At 45.4% G+C, this 23,779-nt stretch overlaps 2 protein-coding genes across 3 annotated transcripts; both read right to left on the reverse strand.

Annotated features, from left to right (window-relative positions):
* Positions 1–78: 78 nt before the first annotated feature.
* On the reverse strand, positions 79–1,454 carry BIRC5 (baculoviral IAP repeat containing 5). The gene is made up of 4 exons (XM_005508828.3): positions 1,277–1,454; positions 1,085–1,194; positions 789–906; positions 79–543 (listed from the first exon to the last, which is right to left on the reverse strand). The coding sequence occupies exons 1-4, from the start codon at positions 1,400–1,402 to the stop codon at positions 460–462; spliced, it is 438 nt and encodes a 145-aa protein (XP_005508885.2). The 5' UTR covers positions 1,403–1,454; the 3' UTR covers positions 79–459.
* A 3,067-nt stretch (positions 1,455–4,521) lies between these two features.
* Positions 4,522–23,722, reverse strand: KAT14 (lysine acetyltransferase 14). 2 transcript variants are annotated; one of them, XM_005508811.3, is made up of 10 exons: positions 23,440–23,722; positions 21,227–21,345; positions 18,784–18,905; positions 16,129–16,310; positions 15,181–15,597; positions 13,671–14,242; positions 13,010–13,146; positions 12,327–12,502; positions 8,989–9,179; positions 4,522–6,365 (listed from the first exon to the last, which is right to left on the reverse strand). In XM_005508811.3, the coding sequence occupies exons 1-10, from the start codon at positions 23,693–23,695 to the stop codon at positions 6,192–6,194; spliced, it is 2,346 nt and encodes a 781-aa protein (XP_005508868.2). In that variant the 5' UTR covers positions 23,696–23,722; the 3' UTR covers positions 4,522–6,191. The 2 variants fall into 2 exon arrangements, with proteins under 2 accessions (XP_005508868.2, XP_005508867.2); XM_005508810.3 differs by having other exon boundaries at positions 15,181–15,600.
* Positions 23,723–23,779: the final 57 nt, after the last annotated feature.

Consider the following 23,779-nt stretch of genomic DNA (forward strand, 5'->3'; position numbering starts at 1 on the left):
TAGTTAGACATTATTAGCCAGAATCCTAAGTCCCTGAAGGAATTGTAAAACTCCTTCCCCTTTTTATTTCCAAAAGCATCCAAAAGCATTAGTATATGCAGCGTAAAAATGGAAATGCCTGCCAGCTCTTGCAAGAAACACAAGTTTTTGCACTAGAGCTACCAGCATCTTCAAATTAGAAACAGCTGTGTTTAAAAAAAATACAACCACAAGCAGTAATTCTTAATTAAACCAACAGGAAGAACAGGAGAACCCCTGCAGAAAAAGATTATGTATGCAGTGTATCAGACTCCAGGTACTTCCCAAATACACTCAGGTGAGCGAAGAAGAATTCAGCCAGCTTCTCACAGAGACAGCCGTTCTGAAAGCAGTCTCAGGAAACAGTCATTCAGTCAAAGTGGCAGTGCCAGAGCACGGATACAAGACAGATGTCATCAGCAAGCGAGAAGCTACAGCAGCCTAGGAGCCCGCGTTCTCTATGTAACGACGCGCAGCCTTGGCTTCATCTTCAACCTCCGTTGCCTTCTGAGAAATGTCTTTTTTCTGCAAATAATAAAATTAGTATGTTACTGTCCACCAATGAACTGAGCATCATTCATCTTCAAGGGGAAAGTGGGTTACCTCTCCCATAAGACAGAGAACCAGGAATGAAGAAGCAACAAACCACTTTGGCAACACCGTGGTAAGAAACCAAGAGGCCAGCTAAACAATCCCAGGACTAGAAACTAAACAACTCCTCCAGAATCTCAGGGCTGTAGAAGAATACTGTGCTGCCAATGTGTACGTACCACTGCATTTCTCATTCGTTCTCTGTCCAGCTTCAGGAACTCTCGCAGTGTCAGGTCAGTAGGTTCTTTCCGAAGGGAGAGAAAAGCACAACCTGCAGAGTGCTTTTTGTGTTCCTCTCTGAAAGAGGAAAAACAAACAAACAAAACCCACCAAACCAATTCAGGAGGCGGCACACACTGCCATTCTCCCCTGCCGAGCACCTCGGTCGCCAGCAGCGGTTTCGCCTCTGCCGCCATCCCCCCGCGCTGCGGCAGAGCCGCCGGCGGCCGGGAGCGGCCTGACACCCACTACTCACAGCGGGTCGTCGTCGGGCTCCCAGCCCTCCAGCTCCTTGAAGCAGAAGAAGCACTGCGCCACGTCGGGGCCGTTCTCGCTGGGGCGGTGCACGAAACCCGCCGCCGCCATCTGCGGCCACAGGGAGAAAACGAGGGCCCGTTAGCACCGCCCGGCCCCGCTCCCCTGGGTCCCGCTCCCTCGCCAGACTCACCCGCTCGGGCGTGCAGGCGCAGCCCTCGGTGAAGGGCCAGTTGCGGAAGGTGGCGGCGCGGGTGGGAGCGAAGTAAATCCGCCATTCCTCGGGTAGCGCCGCTGCCGCTCCTACGCCGGGCGCCATGGCTGCGTTCAAACGGCGGCGGTTGGGCGCGCGGGGCAGGGCGGGAGCGGCGCGGCCGCGCGGGCCGCCGGGAGCCGTAGTTCGGCCGCCGGGGCCGCCTCTGCCCTGCCGGCAGCTCCCGGGCAGCCGGCGCTCGGGGCGGGCCGGACCCGCCAGCAGAGCCCCGGGCCTGGGGCAGTGTCAGTCGCCTCCAGCCCCGCAGCGGCTCACAGAGCCCTGAGCCTCGGGAGACAAACTGCACCGGCCCAAACCTCCCTGTGGGCCTTACGCCTCGCCCAGGCCTGGGTCTGAGCCGCGAGCCGTGCCCTCGGCAGCCCGGGCTCCCCTTCCTTCCCTGCCCCACCACCCCACCCCACCCCACCCCACCCCGCACAAAGCCCATCAGCGGCGGCGCAGCCCCCGCAGCGGTGCCGGCAGGGCTGGCAGGCGGGAACCGCGTGAGGGGCATGAGGTTTGGCAGGAGCTAGCAAGGAAGAAGATGCTCTTTTTAAAGCCTCCAGCGCAAATCCAAGGGAAAGGAGGACACGTTTGCCAGTTTGACCTTTTTTTCATAAAAAATTACGCCCATACGAAGGTGCCATGGGTTTCTATGTTGACAGAGCTGGCGGAGAAGCACAGCGAGAAGGGTCCTGTGGAGGCACGACCCGTTCAGAGATGCTCCCGCTGCTCTGTGGCAACGGCCGCCTGTTCTTGCCACGGGCAGCACAAGCGGCTGAACTCTCTGTCCCTGCCTAACGCTCCCTGCCTGGAGAAGGAAGCGGGACTGGCACCCTGGCTCGTTGCCACTGGGGCAGGAGGCAGCTGGTTTTGCAGGGCGAACCGCCTACTCATCCACTATAGCAGCAGGAGGTTGGGGTTTGGCACTGTCTGGAGCGGCAGGCAGTGCTTGCTCAGAGAGTCTCCTCTAGAAAAAACACAAGGGCTAGAGAGAAGCAACCCCATGGACCAAGTTACCTCCTTGAGCAAGCCGATGCAAGCAAAGTAGTCAGACAAGGGATGAAGATGGCTTAGCTCAACCACTTGCTAAGATCTTATCACAAGAAGGTGGGTCTGCAAAGAGGCACATCCTCCACCATAGATGGCAACAAACGGACCAAGCAGACTTCTTCCTACGTCCCTCAGACTGAATATGAAACCTAAAAAGAAGCATTCAGCACATACACGTACAACATCAGGAGTCTCAGGAAAGAGACTTCCCAAAGTAAATTGCAAAGTATCACTTTACAAAATTACTGACCACTATGCAGAATATTCCTAGTATTTACCCAGCTTAGCCACCGTAGATCAACGGGTGTGATAAGCTGACCACAGCGGGCAGCTTCCTGGTTGTGAAGTATCAAAGCTCAGACAAGCACATGGAAACATTCAGGCCTCTCTGCTCTATTAAAAAAGGTGAGGTTCCACCTTTATTCTCCCAGGAAACTTTGTTGTGTTAAACGAGACTGCATTTGGCAATCACAATCACTGGTACAGTCACTGCGCAGCTCAGGGAAGCGTGGAGTAATCGTGTCATTAAGCAGGGTGGATGTTGGCTTTCTAATTACAGCTAACATAACTCATCACACTGGTCTCTGAGCCACAAAGAGGCAAGCAGAGGGGTAAAAGCACATAGTTTGTTCCATGTCGTGCCTTGGAGGAGCCTCATTTGTTGCAGAGATTGCCAGCTGTACATGACCATTGAAGCAGCGGCCCTAAGCAGCTATGTGCCATAGGGTTTCTCATTATTCAACATTTTGGGGAGGAAACATTCTCTTGAGAGGAGGCTAGAAGTGGTTCCTGTGCAGCCACAAAAAGAGAGACCTGCAGCAGCTGTTTTATAGCTACTTCAAAGGCTGCATAATTCTGGTGCTCACTTAGTGAGGGCAGGTAGAGCGCCCTGGCAACCCTGATGCATTTCCCTTGGGCTGCAAGCCCCTATCAGATTGCACACCTGATTTCACATAGTGCTTGTTCTGAGGCTGGCCTCAACCTCCTGTCCTCAGAAGACTTGCTGAAAGTGTGGAGTGAATTCCTGCTCACCAAACACAGCCTCCATGCTCTGTGCTCAACCATATAGCCGGCAGAGTAAAAAAAACTCTCTTACAGACAGCTTGTGTTACCAAAATAAAATAATGCAGATACCACAGACTTCACCAGTGTCCTTCAGATCTGGTGTGCTGGGATCCCTTCGCAAATCAGGAAGGTTTTCTTGAGTCACGGCTATTCATCTTTGCCCAGACCATTAACAAAGTGATCTTCGAGCCAGCCATGCTTGCACCCTGTTCTGATCACAGCTACTAAAGTTCTGATCAACAGGGAAGGAATTCACAGAAAGCAGTTCAAAGCTGTGCCAGATTTTGACAGGCAGCACGAAGGAACAGGTTGCAGAACGTTCTCCACATAAGATAACGCTAAGAGACTAAACTTAGGCCTACAGTCCCAGGAGTGTGCAGTATAATAGGTATAGCAGTTTTCCAGCATATTTCCAAGAAATATGGTCAAATCAGCAAGTAATATAAATGCTGGTTGCAAAGCTATTTTGTGTTTCTGTAGCCTCCAGAACAGCAATATTGATCTCCATCCCCTGTAACCTTTAATGAGTTCATTTGTCCAGTTTCCCTGAAGAAAGTATATGCTGGTATTTCTACTTTTCCAGGTGACAGACAGATCCAAAATAGCTGAGGTGCAAAGGCTCAAAGGCACTTAATTGCCTTTGAGGATCTGGGGGTAAATGAACCACCTGGATATAACAAGCAGTCTGCAGAACAGCAGGAATCCCAGGGCTGTTGTAACGCTTTCTTCACTTGGCATCCTCCCTCTGACGGATGAAGCCACGGGAGCATAAGCACAGAACAAGAAGTTTCTCAAAATCTTCATGGTCGCCTTGGATGTGATACAGAACTGGCCATCTTCTTCAGACTATTTTTATCTCTTAATTCTGGCTGACACAGAAACAGCCTGCTAGGGCCTGCGTGTGTGCGGCTTCCGTGCGAATGCCCAGTACAGAAATAACAAGTTTATTGTGTTGCTCCACTGCCTACACACACGTTTAGCATCCTCTATCGGCCGTACCTGAGTTTGCTAGGTTTCAATGAAATAAGAAGATGGATAGACAGCTTAACAAACAGTATGACTACATGTAGACTTTTCCAAGGGAAGGGCTTTAATTCCATTCATAAAGACATATTTTTTTCTTTCCAAGTACAGCTTACTCATAACATCAGTAACACTGAAAAGTTTCACATAGTTGTAGAACAGGCAGAAATGTGCTTGGATGTATTCTTTTTCCCTCCCACTAACACTGTTTTTGTTTTGGTGAGGATGTACATTGGCTACACAAAAACATACTTTGTGTCCATATCTCTGCTGTTACCATAACAAGGACTCCATTAAGGGAACTACTACTGTTAGCCAAGTACCCAATGGGTATACACCATGGATTAAGAACAAAGAAGTCACATTTGTTGCGTAGCTATCTGTGGGGCCTGAAGTAAAAGGAACAGCACAGTAGATGTGATTCATATTTAAAATGCACAGACTGACCTTCAGTCAGGCAGCAAAGCAAACTGCCAGCTTAATGTTCAGCTGCAATAAAAATAAGGGAGAGAGAGAAGCTGTTAAACTGTGTCAAAGGACTAGAACCCACTACCAGAGAAATGGTTTGGGGTTGTATTTTTTAAATTCATGGTTATTTCCATTTATTATTTGCTTTCCTCTTTACTTTTACCTAGAGTCATGAAATCACAGCCTAAATGCTTCAAGAACTGGAACTGTCTCACCTCTACCCTCTATCCACTCCTCCCCGCAAGCTGCAAACAGATTGCTTCTACAAACTAGAGCCTGAATTTCAAACATCACCACTAAGTTTTGTTATGGGTTTCTTCTAGTCAGTGTGTGTAGCAGGAGGAGGTGGATGCTGTAGCCTGTGAGGCTGGCTCTGCAGCTAGAGGTCTGCCCAAAGGGCTGATCTGCAGCATCAACAACTGTCAGAGAGGTTGTAAGATTTCAAAGAGCTGATTTGGCAGCTGTTGTGTCCTACTTTGCCTAACTGCAAACCTGCTTGACATCTTGTTCCTGAACACAAAACACTGCACACTACAAGAACTTCACATTGAGGGTGACGAGGGGAAAGGAAGGCGGCAGGGAAGGAGTGGAAGAAAGACATCTCCTCTGAGCCTGCATTCAGGATCACATGAGTTCACGTACTCATCGTTATTCCTAAGACATTGTTCCAGTATTGCTGTTCGGGCATGTGTAGAGCTTTCCTGAAGTTTGCATCCAGCCAGATGCCCCAATATCTTATTTCTCTTCATAAATTCAATAACTGGTTCCTAACAAAGCGATCAAATCACAGGAACACTGTGGATGATTTAAGTTTAGATGTTCATTTCCCATAAACAAAAACAGAAACAGAAAACTTGGGACTGGGTTTCAAAATCAGAAATCCATGGGCCCCTCTGAAATGACAAGTAATTTTGTTTGTGTGTTTATTTTGTTTGTCTGTTTGTCAATGAGGCTCTTCAAAGTAACAGTGGCAGGAAAACTCCCTATAGAGAATTTCAGCCTTCCAGTGGTTTCAGCATGTCCCAGTTGGCATTTCCAGGCCTCTCCCCTTGGAGTGCAGGAATCAGTCCTCTTGGATTGCAGTTTCAGCACACAACATAGCAGTGTTGACACTGAAAGTCCTAGGGACAAAGGCATCGGTGTGTTCCAGTTCTCACATGGCAGCCAGCGTTCTCCACTGAAAGCAGTGGCAGTTCCTCGCTTGATGGACTGGGCTTTTTACAAACCCACAGACAGCTCCAATGGATCAGCGCCGCAGCCTGAGAAAGAACGCATGCTTGCACTCCTTGCTGTCCAAGGGATAATATTTGTCATAAAAATCCAAAATGTATTCTTCAGACTTAAATCCAAACTTCTGGTAGAGCAGCATAGCAGGGTTGCTTGCAGAGACGTGAAGAGTTACATCTTTGCCCATGCAGGTCTGCCAAGGGAGGGGGGAAAAAAGAAAAGTATCACAGCAAGAGAATGGGATGGCCCCTGGGGGAATGTGGAGGTGAAGAGATTAATCAGGTCAGGTATTCGAGTTACTGAGGTAATGTGAGAAAATCGCAGGCCTCAACATAGAAGTTACCACAAATAGCAGCTGAAAGGTGAAGGGAACACTGCTGTTCCTCCGAGCCTTTGTTTCTGGGAAACGTGGACTCTCTGACAAGTAAAACAAGTTTTGGACTACAATTTGTCAGTTTTCCATTGTCAATTGCTAAGTAATTGTTAATTAAAAATAATCTGGTGTACAGCACTGATCTCAAATACATTTTAACAATGGCCTGAAGAAAAGACAAAACACGCCAGAGGATCCGGCGCTGCGCTCCTCCCTGTCAGCAAACAGAGCTGAGCTCTCCGGGACTGCACCAGCAGCCCCAGCGCACCTCTGGGCTGTCACACTGGAATTCCTGTCTATCCCACCCAGCTCCTCTCCCATCCTTCAGGGCACAGCACTCACCTCCTGAGAAGGCAGGGAATACAGCTCAGATGGCAAACGGCGCAGCTGATTATTCTAACCAGCAGCTTTCTGATAAACATGCTGATATAATATTTTTTCCCTGCTTTCATCTAGTGTTTTAATAGCGTTCTATTTAAATTGAATGTATTGTAACTCTAAGTGGGAACAGTTAACACCCTTTACAAAATTTTCATGGTAGATTATTCAAAGGGAAAGCTCTCATAGGGATTTAAGAAAAAAATCTGGGTTTGTTTTTGGGAAAAGGAAGTTGGAATGAGATGGCAAGAAGATGCAGTTTAGTCTTTTGGGCCAGATGCACTAGAGGGTAACTTTTGAAAACAAACCCATCAGAAAGGCATCATTTGCATCAACACATTTTATGTCAGATTATGCTGTTCTCAAGAATCCATCCCCAAACTCAGCACACTGATCCAAGAGACAGAGAATTACCCTTAATCCAAACAGGCTATGAAAGCGGCTCTAGCTACAGACATGGTGTCAGCCCAAGCAGGCTGCGAAGCAGCACATACAATCTGGCAACTGAGGAACAGAAGGTCACAACCACCATTTCTTCTCTTCCGTGACTAGATACCTTCTACTACTGACAGATACTTGGCAATGGAAAAATAAATCTAATGCGAGCTGACAGTATACTAGTGATCTCACAGTGCTAGCAAGCCTAATCAGCCTCAAACCTGCCTGGCTTTCCTCAATGTGATAACTTTATGCTAGTCTCCCTGCAAGCAGAATTAGGTTAATTCGCTGTGATACAACCTACAAAAAGCTGTGATGATTTTCTACAGCTGACTTGCCAACACATCTCAGGTCTGCTGCAGAGACAGGACTCCAGCTGATGGATCTTTGCAAACCTTGGCGCATCGCTCATGCCTGTTTTCACTGGGTGTTGACATCTCCCATCAACAGACTACAGTCGAGGGCAATTTACTTAAATGCTTTACACAGAGACACTCAGGAAATGTAAGGGATGAATTTAAAGTAGATTGGTTAGTGGCCTGTGTCAATATGCAGAGCAACAGAGAGGTGGACGCTGCAGAGAGCTGTGTAGGTACAAGAGTCACCCTTGGGTGGCCCAGAAGAGATACCCTCAGCGGAATATGCTTTTCCAAGCTACAGATCGCTGTTCCCGAGGCTCTGCCAGCACTCCCTACTTCTCTTCAGCTAAATGAGTATGAGGAAAAGGGCTTCAAGGGTGAGCTTTTGCTAGCGCAGCTCCTCTTCACTAAAACAAGTTAAGGAATGTTTCACATTGGTAGGTCTGCCAAGAGAGTTCAGGGAGTGGTAAAACTGTGGACCCTGAAGAGGCATATCTGGGCTCTGAAAATGCCATCTGTCTGCATCTTCACTCAAAATTAGACTGGCTTTCCTGCAATTTAATTCAAGAAAGTGAATAGAATTAAGGCCACCTGAACAACAGTATTCTTCAGAGATTTAATGAAGTTTAACTACTTTAATACCACCCGTTTAGTAAACTCAGATTAATTTTCCCAAGTGTGCCTGTGGAACAAAGCCCAGTACAAGCTAGTCTGAACAAATCTGAATGAGTTTGCAAGTGCTTATTCTTTAACTTCAACTCAACTGGATTGGAACTAGAGTATTAAAAGTGAAAGAGAATGATTAAGATCAGAAAGTGATTTAATGCAACAGCCCTTGTCACGGAAGAAACTCTCAGGTGTAGCCAAGAAAGCTGCAATAGATTCTAACTGAACCTCCCCACTATTATCTCATTCCCTCCTTTAATGCCCAAATTTATGGTATTACTGTTATGTGAACTATTGACCACTGAAGAACACAAGGTTAATCCCAAGACAGTTGTAAATCCACAGCACCTCAATAATTCCAAGGACCTGTCCAGTATGGTTATTCTTCTAAATATATTCTAGTTTCTGCTTTTGAAGTGATTTCCCACCATAAATGTTCACATGAGCTGCTGACAGTGGACAATCTGTGCAGGTGTGTAAGCAAAAATCCAGCAATGGGAAAGAGACAGAAAGGAGGAACAACACTTCTTACTTTCTAATATTTGCATGTGTGCCCACAAGGAGAGGTAGTTCCTTAGGAGACATGGGATTTTTTCCATTACCTGGATAAGATGGTAAATCATGAAGGTTGCAATCCCAGCTCTTCTCCACTCAGGGTGAACTAACAGAAAAGAGATGTAAGCTTCATTGTATTTCACATCTGGCACCATAAAGCCAAAGGCAATGATAACTTTCTTGTAAAGGACGACAACGCTGAAGTCTGGATATTGCAGACATTCTGACAAATCAATTCCTATGGAGAAAGAGAGAAAGAGCATTTGAAAGCATTGCAAAACAAAACAAAAGTGTCACACTTGCACAGAAATTCAGGGTTTTAAGGCCTTTTAGAAACACTCACTTGATCCCTACCTTTTACCTTTGTTTCAAACCTCTGAGATTGAGAGATGCTTTACAGACTAAAGCAGACAAAAAAAAAAAGCAGACAAAACGAGATGTGCTCACTAGGTGGGGATTCTTGTATGGAAAAATTAACACAGCTGATTTCTTGAGCAGACTCACGGGTGAAACTAAAACTCAAAAAGCATGTTTTCTAGAACAGAATGATTTTTCAAAAAATTACATGATCTCAGCACCAAACTACTCCTTTGTTTGTATTCTAAGCCATACCAGCAGACTCTGCTAAGAACCCCATTCTCAGTATGGATGTGGATAAAGACACTTGCATGTCCAGATGTAAGTTTGTGCCCTTTGCCCAAGTTTGCTAAGGGCTGCAGTAATGTTAACGGATAAGGGTTTGCTTCTCCATTTCACCTGGGCTGGGCCAGCACCGGGCTGATGTACACTATTCCTATTCCAGTCAGCAAATGCTGAGGACCTGCCTGAAGACAAAGAAAGGGTGGACAGTTTAGTGTGGATCAGCCTGACAGACTGGGTCAACCGTCCCATTCTTCCTGCAAACTGACGCAGCAGACACGAGACCGGGCTTCAGCTTTGATAGCATTACCCACCTAAGGCTCCCATCTCTTTTCTCCACCTTGTCTTGAGCTCCTGCTGCTTCCTTTGCTGTGCACACTCAGCTGTTTGTGGACCTGCACTGTGAACCTGACCACAGCCTTCAACACTATCACAACATTTGCTTTTAGCGTGCAAATTCTCTAAGCTGGGGCACAAAGCAGCCTCTCAGGCAGTGGTGCTTCTGTGAGTGAGAGGCTGGACAGAAACGCCTGAAGCTGGTGACTTCTGAGTGAAGTTTGTTACCTTACCTAATTATGTTGCTGCAGCAGCCTAAGAAGATCCACACACCACGTTCAGGCTGGGTAGTGCAGTTCACAGCACAGAAGACTGTTTGGTAATTTGTGTGGACAGGCCCTAAATGAAGTGCAAGACATAGTGGAGCTGTGCCATAAATGTTAGTTTCAGCCTCAAACTGGCATTCATGGATATATTTGGAATGTGAGATAACAAAACAGCAGAGTGTGTCTTCCAGTAATGTTTATCTGTCTTGATGAGATGCAAGACTTCATCAAGCACTAGGCACAAATAAGCGGGTGAATTATTTTCTTGCTCGAAAGTAAGCCGGGTGGAGTAAGATGTGGGAGGAATCAATTGGCAATAGGGAGCCACATTAATTATCTCAAGGCTGCAACTGACTGGGAAGTGCCTTACAGCATGTCTGTACAGGAATGCTACATTGCCCTGAGCACACTGACGTCTACAAAACGGTGCCGTCCCGTCCGCACGCAGTTATTCCTATAGGAAGATGCTTAGCTCAGTAGGGTTTACCACTCAGGAGATGTTTCCCGTTAGAACATGAAGGCACAAGACACTGTGAGAAACAACAAGGGGAAATCTTGCTTCACATCAGCTCATTTGTGGTAACTACCAGCAAACTTGCTTCTGCCTTGTGAGAAACAAGAACTCTGACAGGAAGGATATGGAGAGGTGGAAAAACTAAGATCTGGGCTCGTCCCACCTGGTCAAGTGCCTAAAACTTAAGGACTCAGTCAATGAGAGCATCACTATTAGAAGACAACTGAGTGTACCTAAGATGTCATTTACGGATGATAGCATCTTCAAGCACACTTGCTTCAGATGCCTAAACGTAGGTGGAATTTCAGCTGTTTCTCTGAACAACACTGCCAGCTCCATATCCCACCGCCTCTCACAACTCTACTAGCCTGTTGTGAAGCTAAAGCCTTCATATCCACAAAGACACTGTGCTTTATCTCCTAAAGCATCATCACCTCACTTATCTTGCCTGCTAAAACAGAACCAAGGTGCAATAAATCAGACTCAGTAAATTTACACCATGGAAGAGATTTTAATTCCTGTTTGGAGACCGATGGGAGTGTCAGCTTTCTGATTTAACGATGAACAGTTCACAGTTGGGTGGAACACACCCACGCTCCTTATGTTAAATAAAACAGGGTGAGTCCTGCAGAACTTAATGAAGGTACGACCCAACTTGGCCAGAACTTCAAATGCGTTATCAGAAGAGGAGAGACTACAACAAAGGTGTTGTGCTTCTGTTGGAATTGCAAGTGTCCCTCATGAGCTCCAAAACAGCTTGTGAAAGGGAAGATATGTCATGTTATCTCCCCTGAATTGCACAGTTTGGACAATGAGTAGCACAAAGAGCTTGGATCCTGACTGCAGCATATGAGCACTGCTGAACTACAAACCCTGTTGAATCACTATCTGGAAATCAAAATGTAAAGCAGTTACTTGGAAGGAATAAAGGTGTGTACTGTCTGTTAACTTAATTAGTCTGCCATGTTGTTTGTTGATCAGAAGCTGATCCATGCAATAGTTGAACATCACTATTATTATTTCAGAAAAACTAGAGACTACAGCCTCATAACTGCCCCCATAAAGGGCAGCCACAGTCCCAAAGAGCCTATAGTTCCAGAAAGAACACATAAAAATCAATACCCAGGCTTTCCCATACCTTGCAAATAGTGAGGCTTGAAGAAATAAAGGACACCACAGCAAAGGTGGCAGTTGTAAGTGCAATTTGCAAACCTCACTCCAACATATCCAGCTTATGGCTGCTAGGAAGAAACTTCCTTATGAAGCTAATGAGCAGTAGATCTCTGGTATAAAACTGTTTACTTTGCCCCAGATTCTGCAAAACTGTTTCACTCACTGGATGCTTAATTTTAGTAACTGACTACTCCTATTGGCATCAATGGTGTTATCCAAAACAACCTCTTTCTTTAAGTGCTGTGCTAATTAGGGCCTAATTGCCCAGTTCTAAATGATCTCAAAAGACAAAGACACCAAACCCATGTCTCCATCTGAACTGCATTCCTATGACATCAGATAATGGTTTTCTAAGAATCAAGCCAGACACCAACTGAACAAAAATTTGGCCCGCGAATATCTTTTTCTGAACAAAAGCACTTCCTTCTTAGAAAACCAAGCACTGAAGGAATCTTACCAGGCCAGAAGAATTCATGGCACATGGAGTTTATAGTGGGGATGTGATTAGGGCGAACATAGCAGTAATCAATGGGTGCTTCTCGCTCAGCCTTCCAGTTGAGATCATTCCTGTGTGGATACGCCCGGATTTCTGCCAGCAGCCTGAGTTTTGGGGGCTTTGTCTCATAGTCACGCCTGCCAATAACATGAAAAGCAAACACAAAAGGAGTGAGCAACAATAACTGCCACTGCAGCTGAATGGGTACTGCCCATGAAATATTTTCTGACATGCTCAGCTTGGAACAAAACAAGTCTGGCATTCGTATAAGAAAGCAGCACCCAGCTCAGCAAAAACACCCTTGTGTCAGAGGCTAGGACACTCCTCGGATCTGTAGCATGTGAAGTCAGCCTCTCCTTACCACAGGAGCAAGGAAATCACTGTCCTGACCCAAAAACAGGTGCAACTTGCACTGAATGACTATGGTGATTACCTCTTTGCCCTGCCCCCTCTTGGAGATTCCCCTTCCCAGTGCAGAGCCAGATTAACTACTCAGCTAAACAAAACACTATCATTTCAGAGTTACTATAGTATACTGGGTTGTACTTCAAGCATGAGTGAGGAGCACTGCCCAAGAAAGATGTCCTCTCCGTGGGCTGTCAGTTCACAAGCCAAGAGCAAATTCACCCTCTGGCCAGCTGTACCTGATGTAAGGTTTCAGGACACGGGATGTGTAAGGACTGACAATACTGTGGTCTGTCAGCAGGTCTTCTGAGCCTACCAGTCGATACAGAAACTTTGTTGTCTGCTGTCGATATCCCTTCATGGCTGGCAGCATTGTCTATATGCACAAAAAATGCAGAACATTTCAGGAACATTAGTCAATGACTTAAAACAGGGGACTCATATCAACAGAGGGAGAATAAAGGCCATCCAGTGTGACAGGATGGACTGGACCCATAGCATGATGGTCCCACCTCAGAGGACTTTGCTGTGCACTCTCAGATTTAGCTGCACACATGACTCAGAAAAGTGCTGCAAGTGATCTCTCTCCTACATAGCATGAAAGAGCAAACGCCTATTTGGTTACTTCAGGACTCCACCAATGTTTGAGCAGGGCTGGAGTACAAATACAGAGACATTTGTGGTGCTGACACTGATAGACAGCTACGTGGTATGAGCATGTCCCAAGAAGAAAGGGGCTTGTGAGAACATTGGTGGGACACAGCCCCAAGTCAAAATGAGTCTTATTCACATAATCCTTTTCACTTTGGGAGGCAAATATCCACGGGTGACACTGCCGTCTGCAGCAAAAGTTCTAAAATAACCTGTGCCAAAAACTCAGTTAGATTTGGAAACACTCACCTGGTATCTGTCCAAGATCCTGAAGTCCTGGCTAGTAGTTCTGTATGTTGCTTGCCCTACCGGGGACCTGGAAACACCTCCTTCTTTGGCTCCATAAATCCCATCAACCAAGAGCAGTGCAGCATTCACAACTTGGTCCAAGTCAAAGAGTGGCAGTCCTCTTTCCCTCTTGGCCTGCCTGACTATCAGCTTGCGTCTCAGTCTCCGGGCCTCTGGGGTCATGCTCGTGGCATTGGGACAAGCTTCCAGTCTCTTCAGCAAGAGCTTTTCCTCGTAGATGCTAACAGAGGTATGCTTGGGAGCTCTGGGTTTAGCATCCTTCTCCAGCTGTGGCTTCCTCTTGTCTCGTCCCCTCACCTGCAGAGATGTGTTTGACTCTTCAGGATCTTCACTATCCCCTTCCATCCTTTCTGTTTTTTCTTCTTCACTCTCCACTTCTTGCTTGATCTGCTCAGCTGTCTTCACTTTTTTTCTGCTTGCTATCACAGTGCCAGCGCTGGCTGTCCCACTGGGAGGGGGCACATACTCTATTCCTGGGTCTATGACTCCATCCCCTTCCATCTCCTCATCATCTGTTCAACAGATCAAAATAATCCAGGAAAAAAAATGTAAACATCAAAGCCCCATTTCAAAAAGGGTTGTCACAGGACTTTTCTGCTAAGGAAAAATAATGCAGCTTTACCCAATACACTCCATTTTCTATATACTTCTAGACCTCCTGATTTTCAACATAAGACAGCATAAGGAGTCCAATTTCAGGACACAGAATCAATCTTCCTGCAGTTTGGCATCCAAAACCATAGCATGCCTGAGCTGCAAGCTCATGCTCTTTGACAAATGCTAAAGTGTTGAAAATTCCAGAAGACTGGGGATCAAATGGTCAACCTGGTAAACTAGCTTATCCTGGAGAAGTTCTGTTTAATCTGAGGGAACAAGTAGGAGTTACAGAAGCACAGGATTTGTCCCTCTACAGAAGCTGACTATCCTTCCTTCTATCAGTAAGTGCTTTATTCTCTTCTTTCCTGATTAGATTGAGATCTGTCTCCTTAAGGAACTAACAGCATTCAGCCTGCATCACTACTTTGCAACCTGACTGAAATTTTGCATCTGTTAATTGGGATGTTCAAACTTAAAAAACCAGTGAAACATTACCATAAGAACAAAATTTCTCCCATTTAAAAGCATTTGAGACAAAATTAGAGTCGCTATCTAACTGTATACCTGTGTTGCAGTGAAATGCTTATATGGAGGAGTGCAACATTTGTTAGCTGAAATCGTCTATCCACTGTTTATGCAGCATCCCTCAGAAGACAATAATGGCCTTCTGGCCTTAGAAGCTGGCAATACAACTATAGAAAACTAATCTAGATTTACATGCAACTAAGACAAATGGAATTTTACCAGTTACTTTCCATCTTTTCTTGAAAAGATCCTACAGCTCATTGGAAGTTTTATTTTTTAACATCTTACTTGATAACTATGGATGACTTATAATCATGGCATCTCTTACCATGAAACAGAGCCTGTGGTGGCATGACATCTGGGATGAGATCTGCTTCTGAGAGAAGGCTGGGAGTAGCTGAATGCGAGGCTGGAGTGCCAGGAGCAGAGAAGTCCAGAGATGGGGAAGGAGAAGGGCTTGTCAGAGGAGTACGATCTGAAGAGCTCAAGGAGGAGAAGTCAATCACCTCTCCTTTCTCAAGGACAATATCAGGACGACGGCCTCGACTGGTGAATTTAACGGGAGTGGAGGAAGTACTCCGGTCCAGGAAGCCGGCTGCCTCCTTCTGGGCTCTCCGAATATCCTTGGCTTCCTGAGTACGAGATCTCTTCTCCTTCAGCTCCATGGCTGATTCGACTGGATTGCGGCTTACCCGCTTCCTGAGTCCTTCCACAGTAATGATGGGATCCAGAGGTGGCTTTGAAGCTGCTAAAGAAGATAGTTTGCTTATTCTAACAGCCATTGAGCTCCTGCAGTCACTGCATACTTACTATATGGTCTGAAGAACACCTGAACTACAAATTTTGGAAGAAGTATTTTCAAAATATGCAAGAAATTCACTCCAAGACACGTAGCATAAAGCCAATGCATGACTAAAGCCTCATTAAGGCCCCAGTCTTGCTCCTCTGCACAGAATGGAATTTGCATCCAGTGACAAAAGTTAAAAAAACCTTGCCCATGGTGAAGAGGAGCAGAGAAACTACAGATTTCAGCTAAAAAAAACCCTGCAGAAATCTCAAAAGCCTTTAAATCAGTCAGTACAATGCAAAAAGGTAATAAAATACAACAAGCTTCTCATACTACAGTATATGCACCATAGTCCTCTTAAGTCAACCATTACAGCAGAGCAAAACTAAGAAGCTGTCCGTGCACACAGACACATGATTTTAAGCAAACTTCCAGCTCTGTCAGCTCTGGCCCAGCTAGGAACCTACACACCACTGGGGAAACAGTTACCTTTTGCCTTTAGTGCAGATGCAGACAGTTTCTCTCCTTCAGGTTTCATTGTTGGGGGTTTATTATGGACCAGTTTCCACCATCCTGGCTCTCCAAATTCCTGTGCGCCTGAGCGGAAAAACAAGGGGCTCCCCACAGAGAGACAGCCAGCGACTGTGCTCCACCATGTCGAGGTCTTTTTCCTACAGTGGGAGAGGGAAAAACAAGTGTTAAGTGCCCACATGCCAGCTGTGCTTCCACCTTAAGGCCTCCTCCCTCTGCCAAGATGGAAAGGGTAAAGAGCTTCTGCCACTGGCACTGATGCAGAGGGATGACATACTCCTTATGACCCCATCCTCAAAGAGGAGAAAGATTGAGTAGTTTTTTCTTAGAGAAGCACCCTGAAGGGCAAGCTAAAATGTACTGGTGGACTCTTATGCGTGAAGCGCTGCATACATATGCTCATAAATGCCACGCAAATACAGCATGGCAAGATGGCAATTTTTCTTTTGTCAATGAGCTGCCATACACTGAGCCTACAGAGTAGATGCCTATCCTGCCACTGGAACCCTCAGCCTTCAAATGCTGACCTTGCCACCTTCATTAACAATTTGACGATACAAGAACAGAAACAGGATCCTAGTGCTACCTGTGTTGACCTGACTTTGCAGAGCCATATTCCATTACTGAAGACAGCAAACAGGACTCTGGGTGTACAGGATGGGAGAGGCAAAGGAAAGGTAGTGATAAACCAGAAGGAAAGACAAACTTAATTTAAATGCCTGCCTTGACTACTTTGAGATTTCATTTAGCAAAGCACACTCCCAGAGCTGCAGGACAGGATCCCTAAAAGCTGAATTCACAAAGCTGGTTGCAATCCAACCACTCTGCCCTCCACAGCTGCAGCCTTGTCAGGCGCTGCAGAGAAGCAGAGTTAGGAGTCTGAAAAGTAAATCTCTGAGGATAAGTGAGCTGCAGAAGCGGCAAGGTAACAGAGTACATATGCTAGTCCCACACACATGCATGTGATATATACTGGAGCCCTCTTTTAGCTTGGGGTTTTCTTTTATACTATGTAAGGGCATCCCTACTAGTCAACATACTTGTCAGCCACACCCACTGAACTAATTATGAAGCACATTGGTCACTTGGAACCAGGGAACTGCATTTCAGCCTTTCACTCTGCAGGGCAGTGTCATCTATTGGGCATCTGAGCGCCTTTTTTCCTCTAAGAACTGGTCACAGTTTAGGGAAGAAGTGAGAAGAAATATTTTTAAATTGCCCCTGTAACCATTAACTGAGGTACTCCCTTGGCTACTGGAGAACTGGGTTCATGGTGCAAAGTCTAAAACCCTTATTTGCACAGGATCTCAGGATCCCTATTTGCCTTTGCACACCTCCACTGGCAAAAGCTTCAGTACTTGGGTTAGGCTTGGCCAAGCAGGTATTCACTGCTGAGTGTTGCAGTTACAAACCTTGGGCTACTGACCCTCAAACAAGAAGGATTAAACTGAATTGCCCCATACCAGAGTCTGGAGTGTTACAGTAAGTCTGGATAAGCTGTATTTTAATATGCCAAGGAAGTAAAGCATTGCATGCCCTGAACCGCTACACACATCGTTCAGCTGTCCTTGCTCCATTAGTGGCTTGTCCAGGCAAGTGGGGAGACTATGTCTGAGGCCAGTAATCACTTCATCTAAATTTAATCAGAACAAGGAGCGCCCTGTTCTCAGGGCAGGTCTCAAAAGGCAACAGCAAACACTGGGAGGTGACGGCTCCCTGAGCAAGGGACAATGGGCCTTCAGCTACCTTTTTGTCAGAGTCCCTGTGGTGTCCAGAGGGGACAAACACTAACATTTCTGAGAACAGAGCAAAGAGGCACAGACAAGCAGTGAAAGTAAAACCAAAAAGCAAATCTAGTTAGGGAGAAAGGCCAGATCTTGCAACAGAGAAATCCCTGGGGAAGAAAAGAAGCTGTGAAGTCAATCAGTTCTACAACTTCAAAGGCTTGCTCAGTTTCTCTCCTGCCTTCATAGCACGTGCATTAATAATGAGACTTGTGTTTGACAGCTGCAGCACCCTCAGAAAAAAATGTGCCATTTGCCTATACAGCACACAAATCATCACACTATGAAGGCTGCCCTTTATGAGAAAGATTCATACCCTGACAGCTTCTTTCTTTACACACACTGAAAAACATCTCAGTGGTTTGTAATGCCTGCTATGTAAAAGCTATTTTATTAAGATCCAACACAGGCTCACAGACAAGGCACAATTTTTCTTTTTGGAGAACTCGATCCATACACGCTTTATAGATGGTACTTTGCTAAACCTGTTGTTTTTACTTTAAAGCCCAGTGATATCAGGACAAGCCTGTCTGTTGTGTCTATTTAGAAATATTCAAAGTTTTGTAGGTTCATATGCTACCTACAGGACAATGAGAAGTAACTTAAAATATATGCATTTATATTGCTTTTGTGTGACACTTGTGGGGTTGTTTTTGCCTACTAAGAATATGCATATATTCAGTTTCTCAATATGAAATCCTCCCATTTTCTCACTACTGAGGCTCAATAGAGACATCACCAATTAATCAGGATTCTTGTCCACCTGCATAACAGGTTTTAAGTCCTTTGGCTCATCAATCAGACATTCAGGGAAATATTGCATCTTTACCTGTTCCCTAATAAGAAAGTCCAGTGTTTCTCAATAAAAGCACAAATATCTTCTTTCCATCTGAAGTACCCCTGACGGCCTGTTCCCTCCAGCGACAAATTGTACATTGCCAGCATGACAACCTGGAACAGAAAACATCAGATACAAGTGAATCTTTTCTGTTTCATCTGCTGAACTGCCCGCCACAGCCACCACGCACAGACAAATCTGTGCTCCCTCATAAGTATCTTGTTTTTGCAACATCTCACAGGCAACTTCTGCAATCCATCTTCTTCCTGATTGCACGCTGACCATTCTTGTCTTTCTGTTGTCAGATGCACAGTCTCCCAGAGAGTTCTCCATCCCAGGGAAATAACAAGATGCCTAGTTACGCAGGTTTATGTTGAGATACAAGATTTCACAGTGGTTGTATAAATTAATTATATGACAACTGGAATCTGAATGTAGCATGGAGGTAGGGAAAAAGTCTTTCAAGAAAATGGCCACAAGTAATCCCACTATCTAATCCATCAGAAATGTAGTGACAATCATCTTTCTAGATACTTACTGTTACATTTCAAACTGAAGAGACTGTAAACTCTGTAAAATTACATGATATCTACTAATTGTTCTGGGTATGCAAGAATTGTTTGACTCCAGGTGATAATCAATAAAGACAATCCTTTTACAGCTCATTCATTCACATGCTTCACAACCAAATTCAGTCTGACCTATTACACATCTAAACTAAAGGGCAGGTTTGAAAAATATCACACCTCTTTGTAAGTAAATCTTAGGTGACAAACTGTTAATTACATTTACCCACTTCATTTTAATACAACTAAAGTCATACAGCTGGGATGGGAACATCTCTCAATAATCACACATCCTCGGTTGGATACCACTTCCAACGGGGACTTATTCTTCACTGTCAGAGAAGTTTGAAATGTATTTTTAATAGGCAGATGGGTCTCCATGCAGTGGGCTGTAACCTTCTGGAATGCATTGCTGAAGATAACAACATGATTAAATACAGACAGCCTTAATGTCCCTTGTAGCCTGCTTCTGTCTCATAACTCCTCATAGTTTGATAACCATTTACCTAGGATTTTGTAGTTGTGTTTCATTTTGTTTTTAAGTCAGGTGGAACACCATTTCAGGACTTGATAAACAATCCTCTTTTCAGCTAACTAAAGATAAGGATCTGTTGAGGCCACACACTGAAAAAAAAAAAAAAAAACAACCCACAGAAATCACTGTCCCCATTTTTCCTACTTCAGATAATCCTAGGGAGACAGCCTCTTCACTAGTTGACCTTCTTCCTTGCCTGTTTTGATTTTTTCTTTCCCTTTGCCACTCTGGACAGACCTGGGTGTAATGCCATGGCAGCCTTTGCTCTCCAGATGCTGAGGCTGCTAAAACTCTGCCAGCGTGCTGGCCAGAGACTGCTGTGCCAACCACTTCCCCTGCACAGCCCTGCACCAGGCACCACAAGAAAGCTCTGTAGGAGTTACAGCTAATGTTTTAAATTATCTGCTATGAGAGAGCACACCACTACTGTACCAAAGGATGCAAATAGGTTGGATATTAGGAAAAGGTTCTTCATCCAGAGGGTGGTGAAGCACTGGGACAGGCTCCCCAGGGAGGTGTCACGGCCCCAAGCCTGACAGTGTTCAAGAAGAAACTGGACAATAACCTCAGACACATGGTGTGAACTGTGGGGTTGTCCTATACAGGGGCAGGAGTTGGACTTGATGATCCTTGTGGGTCCCTTCTAACTCAGGACATTCTATGGTTCTATAAAATGAATGTCTTGCACATACTGCGTGATGCTCAGCAAGTGGAAACACTAAATGCTGAGCAGCAGCTACTGCTCGATCAAATTCATTTTAGCAGAAGCAGACAGCACTGCCTGCCTGCTCCTTCAGCATCCTGCTTAGAGCAAAAGCACATGCATCACTCTACCCATATGGCAGTTGCTATATAATGCAAATTATTTTGATTGCTCAAGTGTGCAAGTGACTGAAAGAGCAAACTCTAGCAAGGACTGTTGCAAACAAGGAAGCAGCCAGGTTGGAGCTTTGTGTTCAGGGAGCTGGCAAGCTTTATGCTTGTATGTTGCCACCTTATTAGTTTTATCTTTGCTCATATACACAAAAAACTGTTCATGCCTATCAGCCAAATTGCATTACTTTTGCTTTTCCACACCTGCCTGAAGCCATGAATTCATGAACAACATAAGGGGAAGAAAAAGGAGAAAAATAAAATGCGGTTTATACAATTATCTTTCAATTTACCTGCCAAATGCCCAAGTTCTAATATGCAGACAGTCCTTAGCTAATTAATTTCTGAAGTTCATGCATATATTTCTTTGTTTCCTATACCTGATCCTCCTTTTCTACGTAGCACATACACAACAGACAACAATTTTAGAAAGTCCTATGGTTGTTCTGCTGGCACTTACTTGTTGCCATGTTAATCTCAGCCGTTCAAATTGCTCCTTCCCATCTTCCGAGCAATCAGAGCAAGTAAATCTGAAAAAGTTATCTCCTTTGAGGTAGCTGAGCTGTTCTCTCAGTTGACCTGAAATGAATAGTCAAAAATCAATTTATTGATCCCTTTATAAGAAAAAATGCTGCAAAGGAGATTTGGATTCCCTACAACATCAGGCAGAAAAGTACTTTTTGCCTTTTTTTCAAAGTCCGGAGACCTACGCAGTTCCCAGCCAGCATCAGAACTCTCTGCAATGGCACAGATTCATTCCACAGTTGCAGCAGCCAGCAGTGACCAAGGGAAAAGCAAAGGTATAGAAAAGGGGCATTTTATTTCACATATGATTGCAGGTACAAAGCCAAGGATATCCTTGTTTCCATTGCATTTCTCATTCCTTCTTGCTTCCTGAGGATAATGTACCTATTTCAATAAATAACTGTTTTCCCACTCTGATGTGCTAAAAAATGGTATGCTGCTGCAAAGGCTATCAGAATATACAAGCTTTCTCTTCCATGTCATCTTCCCAGTCACTGCTACATTTCTTTACAGCTCCCTCTTTCCCTGTCCTCAAAATGCTACTAGAGTAAGGTTGCCAGTCCCCATTTACAGCAGCCTCCAGGATGCACTTACAGCAGATATAGTGTGAAGCTTTAAGGTATTTATTTCTTCTTTCCTTGAAACCGAGAAATAAAAGAACAGCCCAACATTACCAGGAAACACTTTACTGCAATTGATGCATTAGATCACAAATCAGCAAAGCACTTCAGTATATGCTTTGCTGTGTAAAGCTAACCCCGTGTAAAAGTTTGTGTGAACAAAAGTGATCTCCTGGGATACAACTGCCTGTAAAAGCCCACGCATCCAAAGTCTGATGATCCAGAATTTAGAAAGTAAACTCTAGTCTGTTGCTAACAGCATCTATCTTATGTCAAACAGCAGTAGCAGAGGGATCAAGTTCTGCAGCTCTCTCCAAACACCTCCCAGAGCTAGCTGCTACAGGCTGGACATGCTTCTGTGAAAGCTAAATTAAATTCATATCATTGGGAAACCATTAGAGTTGACATTTAGCCATATGCTCCACAGATGTGACAAACTGAGCAGGAAAAAAAAAAAAGAAAAGAGGAAAAGTAACACTGTCCCAAAACCCTTTCCTCCACAGGCAGAGCTTTACAGCAAGGGTCATTATCTTCATCTGAGTCAGTAGAGAAGCTGAGTTGTTCAGCCAAAGTCTCCTAAACACACCAGCAACACTTGGAAAGGTGTGCATGTTTCTCAAATCACATCCTTGCTCTTTACTAATTAACGAACAAATTTCTATTTCTTTACAGGGAATGCCAGCTTTGGACACCCACACAGTTCATGGATCAAAGTGCCTAACGCATACTGCTGGCATCAGGCTTCCGGGCTCCACGCAATGCTGAGACAGCCTTTCTCCTTCAGCGCAGGATGGGACACAGCTGAACGAGGGCTGCAGGTATGCAGGACAGTGTAACGGATGAAGGAATTGAGAGCAGCCCTGTGGAGAAGGACCTGGGGTTACTGGTGGATGAAAGGTTGGACATGAGCCAGCAATGTGCGCTTGCAGACCAGAAGGCAAATGGTATCTTGGGCTGCATCAAAAGGTTTGTGGCCAGCAGGGTGAGGGAGGTGATTCTGCCCCTCTGCTCTGCTCTGGTGAGACCCCACCTGGAGTCCTGTGTCCAGCTCTGGAGCCCTCAGTACAGGAAACACATGGACCTGTTGGAGAGGGGCCAGAGGAGGCCACATGTATGGTCAGAGGGATGGAACAGCTCTGCTGTGAGGTGAAAGATGAGGACAAGCTTTTTAGCGGGGTCTGTTGTGATAGGGCAAGGGATAATGGTTTCAAAGGAAAAGAGGGCAGATTTAGATTAGAGATAAGCAAGAAATTTTTTACAAGGGGGGTGGTGAAATTTTTTACAATGGGGCCTCTCTGGCCCAGGTTGCCCAGAGAGGTGGTAGATGCCCCATCCCTGGAGACATTCAGGGCCAGACTGGACAGGGCTCTGAGCAACCTGATCTAGTTGAAGATGTCCCTGCTCATTGCAGGGGGTTGGACTAGATGATCTTTGAAGGTCCCTTCCAACCCACACTATTCTGTGATTCTGTGTTGCAAACATCAACCCCAGTGATGCAAGCGAGACACAAGACAACTGGCAGGCTTACTTGCTGGAATCCACTTCTGGCACTTCTCACAGTAATAGGACATCTCTTCCATCCAGGATGCATCACCTTCATCGCTGTTCAGAGAGTCCCCACTCTGGTCATGTGATAGGTCCACTGAAGCCTGGTCCTCAGATTCAACAATCAGGAGGGTCTCCCCTTCCACCTCACCCTCCTCCAGGCCCTCTGAGGTGGAGGTTCTGGTGGCTTCATCATCGTGGCGGCTCAGCAGCCCACTCATGTGAACATTATTAGCCATCTTAGATGGTGTTTGTGTAACAAGGAGCTATTCCTCCCCACATTGACAAGTCCATCCACTCTGGATGTGTCGGCCGTCTCCACA

The sequence above is a fragment of the Columba livia genome, chromosome 3, assembly GCF_036013475.1.
Source record: "Columba livia isolate bColLiv1 breed racing homer chromosome 3, bColLiv1.pat.W.v2, whole genome shotgun sequence".
In the NCBI taxonomy this organism is placed as follows: Eukaryota; Metazoa; Chordata; class Aves; order Columbiformes; family Columbidae; genus Columba; species Columba livia.

What these genes read in the sequence shown, in the direction of transcription:
- BIRC5 (XM_005508828.3), bottom strand. Translation starts at nt 1,402, where the DNA reads ATGGCGCCCGGCGTAGGAGCGGCAGCGGCGCTACCCGAGGAATGGCGG. An exon ending in GCGCCTGCACGCCCGAGCGG is followed by an intron (nt 1,195 to 1,276) that starts GTGAGTCTGGCG and finishes CTGTGGCCGCAG; the next exon opens with ATGGCGGCGGCGGGTTTCGT. An exon ending in AACGAATGAGAAATGCAGTG is followed by an intron (nt 544 to 788) that starts GTACGTACACAT and finishes TATTATTTGCAG; the next exon opens with AAAAAAGACATTTCTCAGAA.
- KAT14 (XM_005508810.3), bottom strand. Translation starts at nt 23,695, where the DNA reads ATGGCTAATAATGTTCACATGAGTGGGCTGCTGAGCCGCCACGATGAT. An exon ending in ACTTTCTTATTAGGGAACAG is followed by an intron (nt 16,311 to 18,783) that starts GTAAAGATGCAA and finishes CTCCCACTGTAG; the next exon opens with GAAAAAGACCTCGACATGGT. An exon ending in ACCACAGGCTCTGTTTCATG is followed by an intron (nt 14,243 to 15,180) that starts GTAAGAGATGCC and finishes TCTGTTGAACAG; the next exon opens with ATGATGAGGAGATGGAAGGG.